We start from the raw sequence: 17,804 nt of genomic DNA on the forward strand, positions 1-17,804 counted from the left end.
AGATTGCTTTAAATCTGCAGATTGTTTTATGTAGTACTGTCATCTTAACAATATTAAATCTTCCAATCCATGTACATGGGATGTCTTTCCACTTATACAGGTCTTCTCTAATTCCTTTCAGCAGTGTCTTATAGTTGTCATTGAATGAGTCTTTTGCCTCTTTGGTTAAATTTATTCCTAAGTATTTTATCCTTTTTGATGCTATTGTAAATGAAATTGCTTTCTTAATTTCCTTTTTTAGATTGTTCATTGCTAGTGTATAGAAAATACATTTTTGCATTTTGGTTTTATATGTGGGCTCTTTAGGGTTTTCTGCATATGATATTATGCCAACTGAAAACAAAGATAATCTTACTTCTTCCTTTCCGGTTCGAATGCTTTTTATTTCTTCCTCTTGCCTGGTTGCTCTGATGAGAACTTCCAGTCCTGTGTTGAAGAGAAATGGCTAAAGTGAGCATCGTTGTCTTGTTACCGCACTTAGTGGAAACGCTTTCGATTCCTCACTATTGAGCATGATATTAGTGGTCGGCTTTTCATTTATAACTTTTACTATGCTACTTTTCTTCCTGGTTTATTCGTTTTTGTTTTGTTCTGTTTTCAATCATGAAAGGGTGTTGGATCTTGTCAAATTATTTTTTCTGCATCAATTAAGATGATTATGTGGGTTTTTTCCTTCCCTCAATTAATGTGGTATATTACATGGATTGATTTTCATATATTGAACCACACTTGGATGCTAGGGTTAAATTGACTTGGTCATGGTATGTGTATAATCCTCTCAATATGGGGCAGAATTTGATTTACTGGTATTTTGTGGAGGACTTTTGCATCTATGTTCATAACGAATACTGGCTTGTAGTTTTTGTTTCTGGTAGTGTTTTTGTCTGGCTTTGGTATCAGGGTATTCTAGTTTGCTAGCTGCTGGAATGTGATATACCAGAAACAGAATGACTTTTAAAAAGGGGAATTGAATAAGTTGCTAGCTTACAGTTCTATGGCTGAGAAAATGTCCCAATTAAAGCAAGTCTATAGAAATGCCCAATCGGAGGCATCCAGGGAAAGATACCTTGGTTCAAGAAGGCCGATGAAGTTCAGGATTTCTCTCTCAAGTAGAAGGGCACATGGCGAACACAGTCAGGGTTCCTCTCTCATCTGGAAGGGCACATGGCGAACGTGGCGTCATCTGCTAGCTTTTTCTCCTGACTTCCTGTTTCATGAAGCTCCCTGGGAGGCGTTTTCCTTCTTCATCTCCAAAGGTCTCTGGCTGATGGACTCTGCTTCTCATGGCTATGTCGTTCTGCTCTACTCTCTCTGAATTTCTCATTCTCCAAAATGTTTCCTCTTTTATAGGACTCCAGTAACTAATCAAAACCCACCCAAATGGGTGGAGACACGCCTCTACCTAATCCAGCTTAACAACCACTCTTGATTAAATCACATCTCCAGGGAGATGATCTTATTACATTTTCAAACATACAATACTGAATAGGGATTAGAAGAAATGGTTGCCTTTACAAAATGGGATTAAGATTAAAACATGGCTTTTCTAGGGTACATATATCATTTCAAACCAGCACATAGGGTAATGCTAGCCTCATAGAATGAGTTAGAAAGTGTTGCCTCTTCTTCAGGTTTTTTTTTTTTTTTGATGGTCTTGAGAAGTCTTGGTGTAGTTTGTTATGCAGCAGTAACTAACTGATACAATTGGTCTCTATCATGGAGACCCCTGGGTTGTCAACACTGCACAGAAACATTGTGCACATGGCCCCTGTCCCTTATCTTTTATGGCTGAAAAGAGAGAGTTCATACTCATATAATAATGGAGAACACACAGTCATTCAACAAACGTTTATTGAGTACAGGTACAGGTGTGTGTCAGGTACAGTGATAAGCAGTAGGGATTCAGAGATTTAAAGAAAGCAAACAAAATCAGGTCTAAATTTCCTGGGAGGAACATTGAGAGCTATTGCAGCTTTAAGGAGCTCAAGTTCAAACTCTCAAAACCTGGATTGAATGACACTGTCATAAAGTAAAAAGGAAAAAAGGAAAGCAAGCAGGGGATGGTCAGCAGAGAATCTGGGAACAGGACTCTTGGACTTTTTGCCCCCAGCTCAGCTTGCACAATCACAGGGTAAATCAGTCTGTTCTTCCCCTACCCCTACCTGAACGTGCTGTAGTAGTTGCAACTGCAAAAGGGAAGCATTGGTTTATAGGGCTTTAGAGAGGATCCTAAAGGTCTGTGAGGTAAGTGGGTTGCAGAAAAAGTCACTGCAGCTGTTCTTAACTCTTCTCTCTGCTTCTCCCCTTGCTGCCCCCCTCCCCCGTTCCCCACAGTCTCTTCCCCACAGCACCCAGTCCACAGAGTGACTGGCAGCCGATCATGTCACTCTTCTATTCACACCACCCAATGACTCCCCATTTCCCTCTGAGTAAAAGCCAAGGTCCTTAGAAAGCCTAAAGGCTCTGCATGACTGGGCCCCACCCCCGCCCCCCAGTCCTTGACCTCACCTCCTGTGCTTTCACTCACTCACTCGCTCCACTTCACATCAGCCACACTGGCCTCCACGCAGGTCCTTGAACACTCCAGGCACACTCCCCTGGAGGTTTTGCACCGTTTGTTCCCTCTTCCCCCAGCTGTCCAGACTGCTCACTCCCTTGAGTCTTGGTTGAAATCTCTCCTTTTCAATCCAGTTTATTTTGACTATTCTGCTTAATACTGCCTTCCCCTCCCCATGGCATTTCCTGTCCCTCTTTGTTCTGTTCCTCTAGGTTTTTTCTCAACCTTACAGCACACTATATATTCATTATTTATTCACTGTCTCTCCAACTAGAATGGAAGCACATGCAGATCTTTTTTTGAATCACTGATGTGCATGTTGAATGACTTGAGGTCAAGAGAGAATATGGAATGTAAAGGAAACTACAAGTAGCTCCTTAAAGTTGCTGGGGGCAGTTTTCAGAGCAAGAAAAACAGAGGATATGGGCAGGCCAAGGTCACAGAGAGCCCTGTGGTCACTCTGAGAAGTATGGACTTTATCCTGGGCACATAAAGTTGCAGAGAGGGTTCCAGCCATGTCCTGCACAACCCACAACTTTCCCCCTGTTTGAACTTGGACAGCTCAGTCTCCTTGAACCCCAGTGTCCTCCTGGGTAAAATGGACAGCTAAGACCATGTAATGTGATAACATATGGAGCATGTGTCTGGCACATAGTAGGGGCTCAGTAGTGTCAGTTCCCTTAGCCAATAGCAGCATTGTTGGAGTGCTCAGTTTCCATGGACAAACTTTGGATGTAATATATTTTTACAATGGCACTTTTTAAATTGTAATCAGCTCCATGTTTTCACGTCTGGTTGAAGCTATCAAGCAGTCAAAAGAGGTGTCGTGGTGGGCACACCCTCCTCAGAGAACCGGATGCTGGGCGCTGTGCCCCGCCTGGGTGAGACTGTTACTCGCTTTGGACTAACGCAGGAGCTGAGGGAGGTGGAGTTGCTGTTACCCCGTTCCCACTCTTTGGGGGTGTTGGTGAAGCTGTGAAAGCCATGGAGGACGAGCAGATGTTGGAGACTGTGGCATAAGGCAGCATGGGCAATGCTGCAAGCCTTGCAGGGGAGCATCTGGCTGGGGTGTAGCAGGGAATGGGGCAACTGGGTTTCTGGGTCAGCAAGTGCACAGGCTGGTGGCTCCTGGGATGGGCCAGGGTCATTGAGCCCACTAGGACCCAGAGTCACACCTAGATGGGGAAACAAGTCGGGATGGGAGAAGGAGATGTAGCCCCAGCACTGAGATCCTGAGTAAGGGGAGAAGCCCTGGCTGCTGGAGAGAACAGCCTCCAGGTTCTGCATGCTCACCTGGTGCCCAGGTACTGAATGGCCATCTCATGCCCAGGCATTGCATGCTCACCTTGTGCCCAGGTACTGCGTGCTTACCCGGTGCCCAGGTAGTGAGTGCTTACCTTGTGCCCAGGTATTGCATGCTCACCTTGTGCCAGGCACAGGACTACCTTCTTTTGTACAACAACTCAACCATCTTGGAGGTAAGAGTTATTACAGTCCGCAATTTACAGAGCAGGAAGCTGAGGCTCAGTCCAGTAAAAAGGCTTGCTCAAGGCCACACAGCCAAGAAGTAGCAGAGAAGGGACTTCAGCCCAGTACCGTCTGATTCTAGTCCTCCAATTCCTCTCATCAGGCTTGCCTCCGAAGACAACTAGCACTGGAGAAAGTTGGAGGCAGGGGATGACCTAGGGTCTGCTCCGAGGGTTTAAATACTTGCTGGGAAGAAGGGTTTAAATACTTGTTAGGTTCTGGTTCTGGCTAAGCCGCTGGTTGTTGGGTGGTTTCGTTCATCCATTATCACTCAATCCACAAGTATTCATTGTGCTGGCACTAGCCTCTGTTTGGGGGCTTCAGGGGGAGTAGGAGATGACTTGAGGTCAACAGGGAATGTGGAATAGAAAGGAAACTAGAGGTAGCTCAGAGTACACAGTACCTGGCAGGGGTCGGAGGACAGTCCTTAGAGCAAGCAAAAGAGATGAGGTGGGCAGGCCAAGGTCATGGCCTTGAGGCTACTCTGAGCTCACAGGCAAGGCGGAGGAGAGGAAAGGGCATTCCAAGCACGTGGGGTAGCCTGAGCAGAGGTGCGAAGGGAGGCACGGGAAAGGAGTGAGTGTGCAGAGGACAGGAAGGAGTTGGGTGTGAAGCAGGGATGGGGCTGGAAGGGTACAGGACGGGCCAGTGATGGGGCTGGGGAGGAGGACGGTGTGGGAAGGAGGATGATTTCACCGAAACCCATCCTCATCCTGGGCCTTAGGCTCCTCTCATAATAAAAAATCATATTTGCAGAGCATCCGGTCCTGCCCAAGACTCCTTCTCATCTGTTGTCTTGTCTGATCATCAGAGCTGTACCAGAGATAATTCATCTCCATTTCACAGGTGAAAATGGAGACTCCAAGAGGACAGGTAGCTTGGAACAAGTATGTGGTAAGGCTGGTATGCATATACCTGTACTGTGTCTTCTGATTCTAAATGTCCTTTTCTCAAAATGAGGGGTATGGACTGGATGCTCTGGGGTCAGGCTTCAAATTCTGCTTCTGTAGTATGAGCTTGACCCAGTTACTGGGCTTCGCTGGGCCTCTATTTCCTTATTTTATAAACAAAGCTATTAATAGCCCCAACTCATAGGGTTGTTAAAAGGGTTAAATGGGGTAAACACACAGACACACACAGCTCTGAGCTCAGTGCCCGGCATTGCAGTAAGCGCTCAATAAATCCAGCTCTCCTTATTTGGGCACTGGGCCCCTGAGATCCAGGAGCTGTGCCCAGGCAGACCAGGAACGGCTGCCTAGGATGCCACTGGTGGGCTGATGTGTTGGTTCTTCTTTGCCTGGCACACTCCTGCCTCCCGATGTTGGGAAGCCAGGAGCCACATTTATTTCTCTCCAGAACTTTGCCTATTGTCACAGTCAGCATCAGCTGCTTCTTAGAAAGCTGGCATGGCTGCGCCAACCTCTGGGAAGGAAAGGGCACCCCTCTGCCTTCATAGTCAAATCCCCAGTGCAGGAGGCAGCGGCTTCTGGGCTCGGCTGAGCCCAGGGCTGGGCAAGGTGCAGCTGCCTGACCGTGGGTTGGCAGTGCTAAGTGCCCTGAACCTTCCTCGTTGCCTCCTTTGCTTTCTCTCCCTCTTCCCCTCACATCCACATGCATGGGGGCAGCTTTCCTTGCTAAACCACAGCTGTGACTTCTGCCAGGTTTCCACACATTACAGAGGGGAGAGGTGACGTGCTGTGCCTGTGCGTGGCAGGGTCAGGTTCCACCCAGGCTGTGGGCATTGCTTTCGTGACTGCTGTTGGCAAGAAGTGGCGTTGGTGACAATGGTCAGATGATAGCATAAGTGATGCTGATCGTCCCCTCGTGTTCTCCTGGGCGTTGCTGGCTGGGGCGCAGGGTCCCTTAACAGGGAAGGACCCCACTTTGGGTGCAGACGCAGAAGAGCCGGTGGTGACCTGCAGTGACCACCAGGGGTCGCCCACACGCTGTGAAACAGCTGGTAGCCCTCCCGGGAGGGTCAACCAAGTGCCTGAAGCATTGGGGGGCGGAAGGTAGGGGTCGTGATTCTCCTGAGGATGGAGAAGACTAAACTAAGGTCTGGGCAGGGATAGCAGCCCCTGAGCCAGGGGGCAGCAAATCCAGCCCCCTCCTCAAGCCTTAGCTCAAGAGGTACCCACTAACTCGGGAGGGGTCCGCCGAGGGGAGGAAAGACCACCATATTCTAGAAGGAAGAGCCTCTCCTAGAATGTGGTGTCCCCTCCTCCTGCGCCTCACCCCCTCCAACGGAATGGCCAGATGCTCCAGGCCAGCTCCACCCCTTCTTCCATTCATCCCTCAGCCTCAGCAGGGGTGTCCCTGCCGATGGGTCCCCTCTGGTTCTGCCGCAGACAGCCTGTCCCTGTGTCCCCAGGACACCGCGTGGCACTGTGCGTGGAGGCTTGAGTTCATGTCTCCTGGGCTGTGGGCTGCCCGCCGGCCCAGGCTGTGCCCGGTTTGTGGTCTCTGCCTGCAAGCCAGTGCCGCTCCTGCTGCCTCTGCGACAGTGGTGTAGGTCCTTGATGAAGGAAGCAACTGATTTCTTTAAACTTTTTTTTGTTTTGGTTTAGTTGAGGAATCTCTCTTACAGAATCTCATGTGGAAGCTCCATATATAATAGAGGAAAAGCAGAACTGCTCCACTGAAGGTTGGGAGGGGGTGCAGTGAGCAGACCCCCATCTGCTCCATCACGCCCTTTCCCCCATAGAGCACCCCTGCGATGGCCTCAGGAAGTCCCGTGGCTTTGGGGAGCCCCGCAGCAGCTGCTCCGGTCACGGTGCACCCATAGCATGGTGGGCCAGGCCCGAGACCCGGGCTCTGCAGCACGGCCGCCTCCCTTCCCTGCCTTCTCAAGTGGCCATGCTGTCGCTGCCCCCACTTTCAGTCTTGATGGGTAGCTGCCCCTCCAAATGAAGGATCACAAAATGCTCCCGCCCCCTCCGGAACCCCAAGCCCTTTCCCACCTGCCATCTCCCTGGGTGCCCAGCAAGCCTGTGGCTTCAGCCCGGGGCTGTGTTCCCAGGTGGGAGATATGAGGGTATATGCTCTCTCAGAGCTGAGGCTGAACAGGTGGGCTGATTCCGGGACCCTGGTCACACGCCGTCCCCCACCCCCCGCCTGCGCCAACGCTGCGGCGGTGGGAGGAGGCGTGGGTCCAGGTCAGACACCGTGACCGCCTTGACTCCGGCAAGTTGCTTCCCTTCCCTGGGCCTCAGTTGTTCGACAGAAAAGGCCTGAGTGGAGGGAGGGCATTGCACAGACTGAGGCCTGAGAAGCTCTTGGCCCAGTAACTGTGGCCTGTGCTGCAGTGTCCACTTCGCAACCAACCAGGGGGTCGGGGGCTTCGGGCCGTGGCAGCTGCTGCCTCTCAGGGAACCCTGCGGTCCCCAGAGCTGCCGACCCAGAGTGAGTCACCACGCACCGGCCCCTCGGATGCCTGCCCAGGGGGTGCCCTGCCAAGGAGGACGCCGCAGGCAGCTGAGGCAGGAGGCCTTTATTTGTTTGAGGAGGGGGTGCCACGCCCTGCGGAGGCCTCTGGGGCCGCATCACCCTGTGGGTCTGGGGTAAGATGGGGGTTCTCTCTAGGAGCAGAATCTCAGCCCAGCTCTTTGGTCTGCTTTTCAGAAGGCGGCTGGGCACGTGGGGAGGGGCTCCCTGAGGCCGGGCCGGGGGCCAGGGCAGGGCCAAGGCCTCTGCTGTCATGGCTACAGGGAGACTCTTGACGTCCCATCCCAGCTCCACCCCTGGCTTGGTGGGGCTCCCACTCAGAGGGGTGGGCCGGCCGGAACCAGCAGGGCCCCTGTGAGGGTAGAAGAGGGAAATCTCAGCGCCCGGGCAGGTGGGGGCCCGGGAATGCAGGGATCCCCCATGGCGATCCCACGGCGATCCCATACCCCACAGCGGCCGGGGTCGGCTGGTGGAGGAGCTCCAGGCCCCCGCGGCCTCCTCCCACACAGAGACAGCTGATCCGGCCCGCAGCCTCATCCTCGGTCCACGGGGCTGCAAGGCTGGAGTTCTAGAAGATGCCGCTGGGTGAGGTTTCTGCCCCCAGGTCTCCCTGCTTGACCTTGCCCTTCCTGCTTTCCCCTCCCCCCTGACAGTGGTCCACAGGGCCTGCCATGTCCAGGTGGGCCACTGTGTGGCCTGCATGAGTCCCCGGAGCTGCCACTGGGCAAGGGCGAAAGCGGCTGTGAGGTGGGCCGGCTGCTGCTGCTGAGGGCCACAGGTGAGGCGGGAAGCACCGGGGAAGGTACATCTGGAGAAACGACAGTGCTGCGGGAGGGGTGTGGTCAGGAAAGGCTGGCCCTGCTGAAGCCTCCTCCCCTTGCCCACAACCCCACTGGCCCAAAACCTGAGCCCTGCATCCCTGAGGCCCCTGCGGCCCATCCTGTCCACCCCTCTCTTGCTTAGAGACCCTTTCTGGACGCCTGACCCTCCCCCATATCACTCCTCTCCTATTTCCCCTCCCACCCTTCCCTCTTCACCACCCTGCTTTCTCCCTCCTGCCTTCCAGAATCTTCCCCGCTGCCTCCCCGCCGCCAACCTTTCCCTCCCATCCCTGTCTCCCTCTTCACGGAGATGATACCCCCCGACTGCGGCCCCCCAGACGCAGCTCTCAGCCTCTCCCCCTGCTCAGGAGGCTCTGACGCCTCCCCGGAGGCCTGGGGCACTTCTCTCCACGTCCTGGCTACTGCTGAAGCTGAAGCCCCAGGGAGGGGCAGGGGGCCAGAGGGCTGGGGGCTGGGGACCGGAGGGGCTGGGGGCTGGAGGGGCTGGGGGCCAGAGGGCTGGGGGCCGGAGGGGCTGGAGTCCGGAGGGGCTGGAAGGCTGGAGGGGCTGGAGGGACGGGGCCAGAGGGCTGGGGGCCGGAGGGGCTGGGGTCCGGAGGGGCTGGAAGGCTGGAGGGGCTGGAGGGACAGGGGGCCAGAGGGCTGGGGGCTGGAGGCTGGAGGGGCTGGGGGCTGAAGGGCTGGGCCGCCCCCGCCCGGTGTGGTCAGGGCGCCCCTCAGAGTGGCTCAGTGGGGCAGGGCAGGCCCAGTGCCTCCTCTGTTGGGTTGGGGTGGGGGTTGGAATCATCTGTGTGTGCTGGGGTGTTTGAGTCACGCCCATCTTAGTCTCTGTGTCCCTGGAGCGTCTCTGTGGACCTGGTTCTTTCGGGCCTTGGGAGGCTGCTACTCTGAGACAGGACCTTGGGGCCGGGACCCAAAGTGGTGTGGCAGTCCCAGACCAGCTCAAAGTCCAGGCTGGGGCCACCTGCTCTGTTAGTGGGGCTCCAGATAACCACAAGGACCCCCAGGCAGAGGTTACCCTGACTCATCCCATGGGGCAACCAGCAGGTCCCCAGAACCCAGGCTTTGTGGCACCCCCAGCTTTGGGCCCGTGCTGGAGACCTGGTCTGAGCCTCTAAAACCCCAGGGCCCAGCCCTGAGATCCAGGCTGAGGAAGCCAAGGTGAAGCCCGTGGCGAGGCCCCCTGCCTCCTCTTCCTCAGGCCCTGCCCTCTGCACTGAGGTGAGACCCAGTAAGCCACAGGCTTCCTGCCCAGTCCAGGCACAGCGGCAGGACACAGCCGAGCTCCCCGGGTCCTCCGGGTCCGGCCCGGCATGGCTGTCACTGGAGGGCTTCTGGGAGGAGGCAGCAGAGCAGCCTCAGCCCCCCTCGGCCCCACCGGCACGCCTCCTCCCTCGGTCTGGTCCACGGAGCCAGGGCCTCTCCCCACTTCCCTCTCAGACCCCAGAGGGTACTAAGGAAGCGCGGGGCTCGCCAGGGAGCCGTGGCTTCAGGCCCCCCCCGGGGGGCGGGTCGTAGATGCTGCAGTTGGGCGTGGGGCCCTGGCAGTAGAGGTTGAGGTAGTTGCGATGCTCCTCCTTGTACATCTGGTTCTTGAGGCAGAGAACCACGCTCCTGTCACACTCGCACGTCTGCTTGTCACAGTCCGTCTGGTTGAGCTCGCCTATGGGGGGTGGGGGGGTAGGATAGCAAAGTGAGAGGGCAGCGGCCTGTCTGGGATTTGGGGGAGAGGGAGAGCACAGGCTCCTCTGGCCCCACAGTTCTCAACGTGAGGCCTTCGCTGGCAGCACCGGCCTCGCCTGCAGACCTCCCCCCTCAGAGACTCCAGGGCAGGGTCCAGCACTCAGCTCAGCAAGCCCCCTGGGTCACTGATGTGGGCTAAAATTGGAGAGCCACTGAAGTCCAGCACGGTCGTGGTATGGTTGGGGAAACTGAGGCCCAGAAAGGGGGAGAGAGGCTTGCCTAAGCCTTCGGGGGCTGGGACAGAAACTCAGGTGTCAGGACCATGTCTCCCCAAGGCCAGTTCCTTCCTGTTGTCCCTGCCTCCCCCCTTCACTCACGGAATCTCAGAGTCCCCGTCCTGGGGTTGAATAAGGATTGAGTGAGAAAATGCTGGTAAAGAGCTTAGCTCAATGCCTAGCACATAGCAAATCCCTAATTCATGGGAACTGCTGCTGCTACTGATGTTAGTTATTCATTATTGTTTTTATTAGCCTTCAGAAACCATCTAGTCCAGCGGTTCTCATCCTTGAGTGTGCATCAGAATCAGCAGGAGGGCTGGTGAAGACACAGATTGCTGGACTCCCCTGGGCTTCAGATTCAGTGGTCTGAGTGGGACCTGATAATTTGCATTTCTTACAAGTTCCTGTTGCTGGTCCAGGGAACACACTTTGAGAACCACTGACTATGGTTGGCAAACTTTTTAAATCTTCCATCAACAGAAGCCTTTCTCTAAAATGAACCTCTTTGCAGAAGATGGATACATCAAACAGCAGAAGGAGAAGCTGCCTAGTATTTAGAATACATTAAAGAGCCTGCTGGGCATCTAGGCACACGCCCTCACCTGCCTCCCCACTCGCAGACCCTGGGACCCCAGGAACCTCTGGAACCCCGTGTGAAAACCACCGCTATAGGTCAGTCTATTGCCTTCCAGGGACAGGAAGGGATGTGTGCCTCTCCTCAAAGCCATTTAATGAGGGGCTCCTCCCTCTCAAAGTGGCCCCTGCACCCCATATTTGAACAGCAGAACAGAAGGATCCCAGAGCTCTGGGCTCCCAAGGAACCCCAAATGTGCCTGGTTCCCCACCAGCCTCCCAGATTGCAGGAGACACGGGCATCTTTGCAAAGCTGGCAGGGCTGTGAGCTATTCATAAGGAACAACTTGCAAAGCCTGGTTAAGACAAGAAGGCAGAGGGCCCTGTAGTCCATGGGGCTGGGCCGGGGGCAGGGGGCAGCATCTTATCTGCCCAAGGGAGGGACCCGAGAAGGACTGGGCAGAGACCCCTGGCCCCTGTTAGCTTGGATGCCAGCTCCTCACACCATGTCCTCAGCTGGGGAGTGGCCATGGCGAGTTCATCGTAAACAGAGGGAACTTCTCCAGGCCTGGCTCTGACACCGGAATTGCCGGGAACATGGTGTGCCCGGGGGTGGGGCCACCTTTTCTGGAGGGGCCCCAGTGACAGAACCGGAAGGGAAGGCATCTGCTCTGATCCAAACTGTTCGAGGTACCTGGAAGGAAACTGAGGCCAGGTGGGGTAAGGAGCTTGCCCAGGGCTGTGCTGTGAGGAGCTGATGGTGAGCCTGGGTTCAGAACAGGGTCTCCCGACTCCCAGGCCAGCATTTCACCAAGTCTGGCTCCCAAAAAAGGCATCTCGCGATCACCTGGATTCTGATCATAAATGTAGATTCCCGGGCCCCACCCAGACCCACTGACTCAGAACCACTCCCTAAACAACGCGTAAGAATTGTGGAGATTGGAGACCAGAATGCCAGTTCCAGGCTTGGGGATCAGAACCCATCAGGGAGGTCTGCTGGAGCCCCAAGGCAGGGTTGTCAGAGTTAGCAAATCTAAACCAAACCAAAACAACAACAGGATGCAGGTTAAAAACTTGAATTTCAGATAAACAATAAATGTTTCAGTATAAAGCTATACCGAAGATTTCCTAGGACGTACCTATTATACTAATTCTTAATTTTATATTAATACCAATGACTTTTATACTAACATTGGCTTTTTAGTATAAGTATGTCTCAGGCAAGATTTAAGACATACTTATATTGACACGCTACTTGGTGTTTATCTGAAATTCACATTTTACCGGGCACCCTGTGTTTTATGCGGGGCCTGGCCGGCAGGGGTCGCACTCACGGCAGGTGATGGTTGTATTGTTCTGGATGGTGTACGCATAGTTGTCCACATAGGGGTGGCAGCCCTCGTCAAAGAGCTTCTGGTAGCAGCAGTCGTGGGCGTGGCAGCACCTACAGGCAGGCCCAAGAGAGCAGGCAGGCTTGGCCAGGCTAGCCCCATCTCCCAAGGGCAGTCCCTCTCCGGTTGGACCTGGAGACTAAGGCCAAGAGAGGGACAGCTACTTGCCCAAGGACACACAGCCAGGCAGTGGCAGAATTGGGACCAACACCCAGATGCTTTGTCCACAATTTTGCCCCTTTGTCCTATCCCCAGGGATCCCAGCTTCCCCCCTTGGGTCCCTAGGGGCAGCTCCAGGAGGTTCTGGTGGTCCGGCACTGTGGTCCAGCTGGGAGGGAGGGAGCTGCGTCCATGCTGGAGGAGCGCCGACTCCATCCAGAGCTCTACCTGGCTGTGTGTGGTGGCCATGGAGGGGCAAAGGTCTGGAGGGTTGAGTGGGGATTAGGGGCACGAGGAGATAGAGCAAATGCACAGGGCTGTCCCCATCACTCCTGGTGGAGCGAAGTCAATCGGTCAACATGCATTCATTAAGCTCACAGTGATACCAGACTTTGGGCTGGCTGCTGGTGGGGAGAGGGGCCCAGACAAGCCGTGCCTTCTGGGAACTCCCAGCCTGGTGGAGGGAGATCCAGTCTGAGCGGGTGAAGTCACAGCCCTGGACTTCGTAGAGTTTTCACTGTGACCTGCTACTCTTATGTGAATTTTGGGTCAGGTCAAGGTCAGAAAGGAAGTTCGAATGCCTTCAACGACAGAAAGCCGCTAAAACCGTTGGGGAGGTCACAAGTCAAAGGTCAGGCTCCTGGCCTCTAACTCATCAAATAAGCCTCATCCTTTCAGAAATGGAGATCCGGCTCCCCTCCTGCTGCCCACCCCCGGCTCCCCACAGGGCCCCGGCCACCTGCACCTACCAGTCCACCTCATCCATGGGCAGGCCACGCCCCCCCAGCCCGCAGTAGCAGCCGTAACCCACGAAGGACAGGATGGCGCTCCTCCCGGTGATGGCCTCCACCATGGCCTTGAGGTTGAGCAGGCTGCCCTGGGCCGCGGTCAGGACTGCAAGAGAACCAGGGGCGGGCGAGGCTGCCACGAGCACCCACCCCCAGCGGGCGGCGAGGAAAGGAGGATCCCATCCAGTACCCAGTGTCGTGCGGTGCTCGTGTTCTGACATTATGCCTTCCCAGCCCGGGGAAAGTCACTGTAAAAGTTGACATTCACTAGAACTTGCTGTGTGCCAGGCCCTGCCCTGCGCGCTGACTCACCGACTGCTGCAGCCCTGTCTCATCATGATCAGCCTCATTTTACTGATGTGGGGACAGAGGCCCAAAGCACTTGCATAACTCGCCCAAGGTCACATTGGCAAATTGGGACCCAGGCAGGGTGGAAGGTGCCTGGTAAGCCGTGAGGGGCTTCGCAAACGCCAAGTGCCCATCTGAGCAATAGCGATTGGATTCTGGGCCCTTCCTTCCCCTGCCTGATCTGGCATGTCTGCCCCTAGCAGGCACACCGTGGTCCCACCATGGTCATGGGACTGGACCATCTAAGGAATAATCCAGAAGTAATGTGGTGCTCTGACCATTTAATGGAAATACGTGTTGAGGGCTGAAATGCACTGGTGGTTGGAAGTGGGCTGCTGGGGGCTGGGTTGGGCAGGGTGTGACACACTCAAGCACACACTCACACCCACCCACAGAAACACTTGCACACACACTCATGCACACCCACTTGCACATTCACACATACACATGCTCATATACACTCATACTCTCACACGCACTTGCTCCGTTTCTCTTTGTCTGTGTCTCACAGGAAGCGATAGTGCAACTTCACTTCTTGTACCAGCCACATGAGCTTCATGGCACCTGCCAGCCCATCACTGTGTCCCCAGCATCATCGTGCCCCTCTGCTCTCCCCCCGCTCCTCTGGCTCTCCCCCTGGCTGGGCTCTCTGAGCTGCGGGTGCCTCCGCATCCTCGCCTACTCCGTGCCAAGTCCGTGCACGGTGTCTGTAGCTTCAGGCCGTCACCTGACGAAGCCACCCTCGCATGAGCAGGAGAGCCGCTCTGCCCCCCTTTTATAGAGGGGGAAACAGGCTGGGGCAGGTCAAGGTTGGCCCCAGGTTACAGAGCCTGGACAAGTAAGAGCCCGTGTACTTGCTTCTCGAGGCCTGGTGATCCAACACCTCCGCGCCCGCCACCTCAGGGGACCCCAGTGGGAAGGGCACAGACTTTGGAGTCGGACCCAGGCCGCTCCCTACAGCTCCCTGGGGCTCGGCTTTCTCCTCTGGGGGACAGGAACAGCAATCCCGGACTCGAAAGTTCAAGCAGCCGGTGTCCAGCCAGGGGCTGCCCGCACCAGACCCTCACCCCTTCCGTAAGGCCACCTCCCGCTTCCGAGGGTGGCCCGCCTCCCGGGACTTCCTGGCTCTTTTCGTCACTACAGAGAATAAGGAGCAAAGGAGCAGGAACTCGGAAGAATGGGGAGAAATGAAAGGCGCTGTTAAAGAGCATGGCTTAAAATTATGGGCAGGTCAGGGTGGGGTCCGGACCAGGAGAGAGAAGACCCTGCATCCGATCCTCCGGGGGGCCTGAGCCTCAGGTTCCTGAACATCAAATACATATATACATTTGACCTGAAATGGCTGTTAGATGGAGAGTTGTGAAAGCAGCCAGGATGGTGCACCCCCCCACCCCACCCCCCACTGCTTTGCTGGTTTCTTCTCAAGGGGTAACGTGTGTGTGTGCAAAGCGGCCTGAGTCAAACAGAGCTGAATGTGAAAACAGGTTTATCAGTTAGCGCCGTGGGATGTTGGGCAGGTCCTTAACTCGTTGACCTCAATCTCCAAACCCACGGACTGGGATACTGGCCTGCCCCTGGCCGAGCACCTGGGCAGTTTAAGTGAACTCATGTGTTAGAGCACCTGGGCCAGGTAGCGCCTGGGGGAGGGACTTGATGTCTGGAACATCCTGTCCTCCTCTCCCACCCCCGACCCCCTAAAGCTGGTCAGATGTTTCCCAGGGAAGAATCAGCAACCTGAAGCTGAGGCCCCACCCACACTCAAACTCCAAGCAAAAGAAAGTCTGTGGTCAGGTAAGTATCCTGTCCCCAGCCAGTGCTTTGGGCTGAACTCAAGTGTTTCTGGCATTTCTTTCCCCACTCAAACCAGGCTGTATTCGGGCAAAATTGCACGGGCTGGAAGGAAAGCCGATGCGGGCTCAGTGTGCATTCCACGCACCGGAGTCACCTGCCACCTCAACATCCGATGCGCGGCAGGGCCAGATTGTGTCACCCCGACACCGCAGAGTGGCTGTGCCCTGGGTGAGGAGTCCTTAAGACCTTCTCCATCGCCTTCTTGCACACACACACATTTGCACTCACTCCTACCTACACGCTTACACGTGAATATATGCACCTTTACGTTCATGTACATGTTCTAGAGAGAGACCAGCCCCACGATCACCACACACTCACACAGCAGACATACATAGGTCACAACTCGTAGGCCAACATTGACACACAGTTTACTGTTGTGTCACAGAAACCACCATATGCTCAGACACACCTACACACATAGACACGTGGAATAGCTACACGCATGCTCATTAGCTCACATCTACATGTCTACAAGCACACACTCCTATTATACAAACACCTGGATGCTCGGCAAACACCACCATTTTACAGTGCATGCTCAGCTCCAGGCCCTGCCCTGCCGAGGCTCATAAATGCCGCGGACCTGGCGTGTTTACAAGTGGTGGAGGAGTAAACAGTCCCAGAAGAGAGGAGGCAGCGGCAGGGGCTGGCAGGAAGCAGAGGCCCGGAGAGGGGAAATGACTGGCCTAAGATCTCAACTGCAGGTCAATGGGACCAGAACCCAGGGCACCCAAGGTACCGGGAGAAAGGCTGGAGAGGAGATGGAGAAGGAGGGGCCTCTTTCAGAGCCTTTACTCACGGATGCCAGCCAGGAGGGCGATGATGAAGAGCTTCTTTATACCCAAGCTATACCTGAGAGAGGAGAAACCCAAATCCTGAGTCTGTCCCTTCCCCTCCCTGCAGTGTGGGCCTGCTGATCCCCTCAGGCGCCATCGACACCAGTCCCAGATGTCCCAGTTACTGCCATCCCAGCGCAGTGGTGAACACTTCCCTGCCTTCCCAGGAGAGCAGAGCACAAGGTGTGGGGAGCCCCCTTCCCCTCACCCTAAGCAAGAATCCCCTCCACATGTCAGCTTGTGAGGCAGAAGCTCACAGCCCACTGCTGTCTCGGATCAGAACCCACCTCCCTTCCAAACACATACCAGGACATCCTGGGGTACAGCCACGTGTTCCAAACTTGGGACTGGGTCCTAAATCCGAAGCCATGAGGCCTGGGTTCCTGGATTCCAGTCCCAGCTCTGCTTCCAAAATGCTGTGTGACTATGGGCAAATCCCTCAGCCTCTCTGGGCCTTGAGTGCCCCATGAGGATTCACTTAAAATGCCATGACATATCTCAGCCCATCATGCAGTGCATCAGAGTTCTCTTCCCTGCACAAATGAATCCTAGCAACCACTGTCTCTACCCCCCAATCCTGCCCCTTTCCTTGTAAGATTCCATCCCAGGGCAGCCTGCACATACCTGGAGGAACTTCTCTGAGTAGAGAAGGCCCAGAAGCATGGGGCACCCCACCTGGAGGGGTGTCTAACCAGCGCCTTCTTCCTGAACCCTTTGGGGTTGACCTGGGCCCCATCTGCCATGTTCTGGGTTCTGGGGAGCCAGTAACATAGAGCTCGCAAGGTCTGCAATCTGCTCCAAAAGCTGCAGGGAGCAGGCCCCAGCTTCACACTGCCACACGCCTGGCTGGGTAGTGCCTGGGCAGTGCTCTGGGGCGGGAGACAGGTGACACATGCCCTAGAAAAAGGAGGCCCCTCCTCCTCCCCCCAGCCCCCGCCACTTCCCTGCCCCGGGGGCTGGCAGAGTCCCCACCCACGGCCTGCAGGATGTGCTCAGGCCTGCGGGGGTGGGGGGGTTATGCACCTGACCAAGAGGTGGTCCCTCCCCACACATCTGAAAGGAGGCCCTTGCGTGTGACTCACCCACGTTAGAAGGAGTCCTTCTACGTCTGGAAAAGATTTAATCCCAAATCTAGAGACAGCACTCTGCCCATATCTGGAAGGGGTACAGACACCTGCAGGAAGTCCCCTCCCCCACTCACACCTGGAAGGACAACCCTGCTTGGCCCACCTCTGCTGGGCCGGGTGACCCTCTGGTAGGGAGCTTCCTGGGCACCAGAGGATGTGCACGGCCTTCCTGGCCTCCCCGCCACCCAGGGACACCCCCTCCCCAGCTGTGCGACCAGAAATGTCACTTCCAAATGTCCTCTTGGGGGACAAAACCACCTCTGGCTGAGAGCCTCATGGCCTGGGGTCAGGGCCATTGGCCTCTTGTAGGGGAGTAGCTGGCGGGGGGCCCAGCATGTGGGAGAGACCCTGGGACCCTGCGCAGGCCTTGGCCTTGCTGGCTTGGGCTGGAGGTTTG

At 55.3% G+C, this 17,804-nt stretch overlaps 1 protein-coding gene across 2 annotated transcripts; it reads right to left on the reverse strand.

The window, feature by feature from the left end:
* Nucleotides 1-9,041: 9,041 nt before the first annotated feature.
* On the reverse strand, nucleotides 9,042-17,143 carry PLA2G2F (phospholipase A2 group IIF). 2 transcript variants are annotated; one of them, XM_077151031.1, is made up of 5 exons: nucleotides 16,905-17,143; nucleotides 16,244-16,296; nucleotides 13,204-13,348; nucleotides 12,239-12,348; nucleotides 9,042-10,033 (listed from the first exon to the last, which is right to left on the reverse strand). In XM_077151031.1, the coding sequence occupies exons 1-5, from the start codon at nucleotides 17,021-17,023 to the stop codon at nucleotides 9,807-9,809; spliced, it is 654 nt and encodes a 217-aa protein (XP_077007146.1). In that variant the 5' UTR covers nucleotides 17,024-17,143; the 3' UTR covers nucleotides 9,042-9,806. The 2 variants fall into 2 exon arrangements, with proteins under 2 accessions (XP_077007146.1, XP_077007143.1); XM_077151028.1 differs by having other exon boundaries at nucleotides 12,239-12,434.
* Between the last annotated feature and the right edge of the window lie 661 nt (nucleotides 17,144-17,804).

Source organism: Tamandua tetradactyla, chromosome 2, assembly GCF_023851605.1.
Source record: "Tamandua tetradactyla isolate mTamTet1 chromosome 2, mTamTet1.pri, whole genome shotgun sequence".
Taxonomy (NCBI): domain Eukaryota; kingdom Metazoa; phylum Chordata; class Mammalia; order Pilosa; family Myrmecophagidae; genus Tamandua; species Tamandua tetradactyla.

Coding starts and splice junctions, on each gene's coding strand:
- PLA2G2F (XM_077151028.1), bottom strand. CDS start 17,023: ATGGCAGATGGGGCCCAGGTCAACCCCAAAGGGTTCAGGAAGAAGGCG. Junction 16,297..16,904: donor ACTCAGAGAAGTTCCTCCAG/GTATGTGCAGGC, acceptor CTCCTCTCTCAG/GTATAGCTTGGGTATAAAGA. Junction 10,034..12,238: donor CAATACAACCATCACCTGCC/GTGAGTGCGACC, acceptor CACCCCCCATAG/GCGAGCTCAACCAGACGGAC.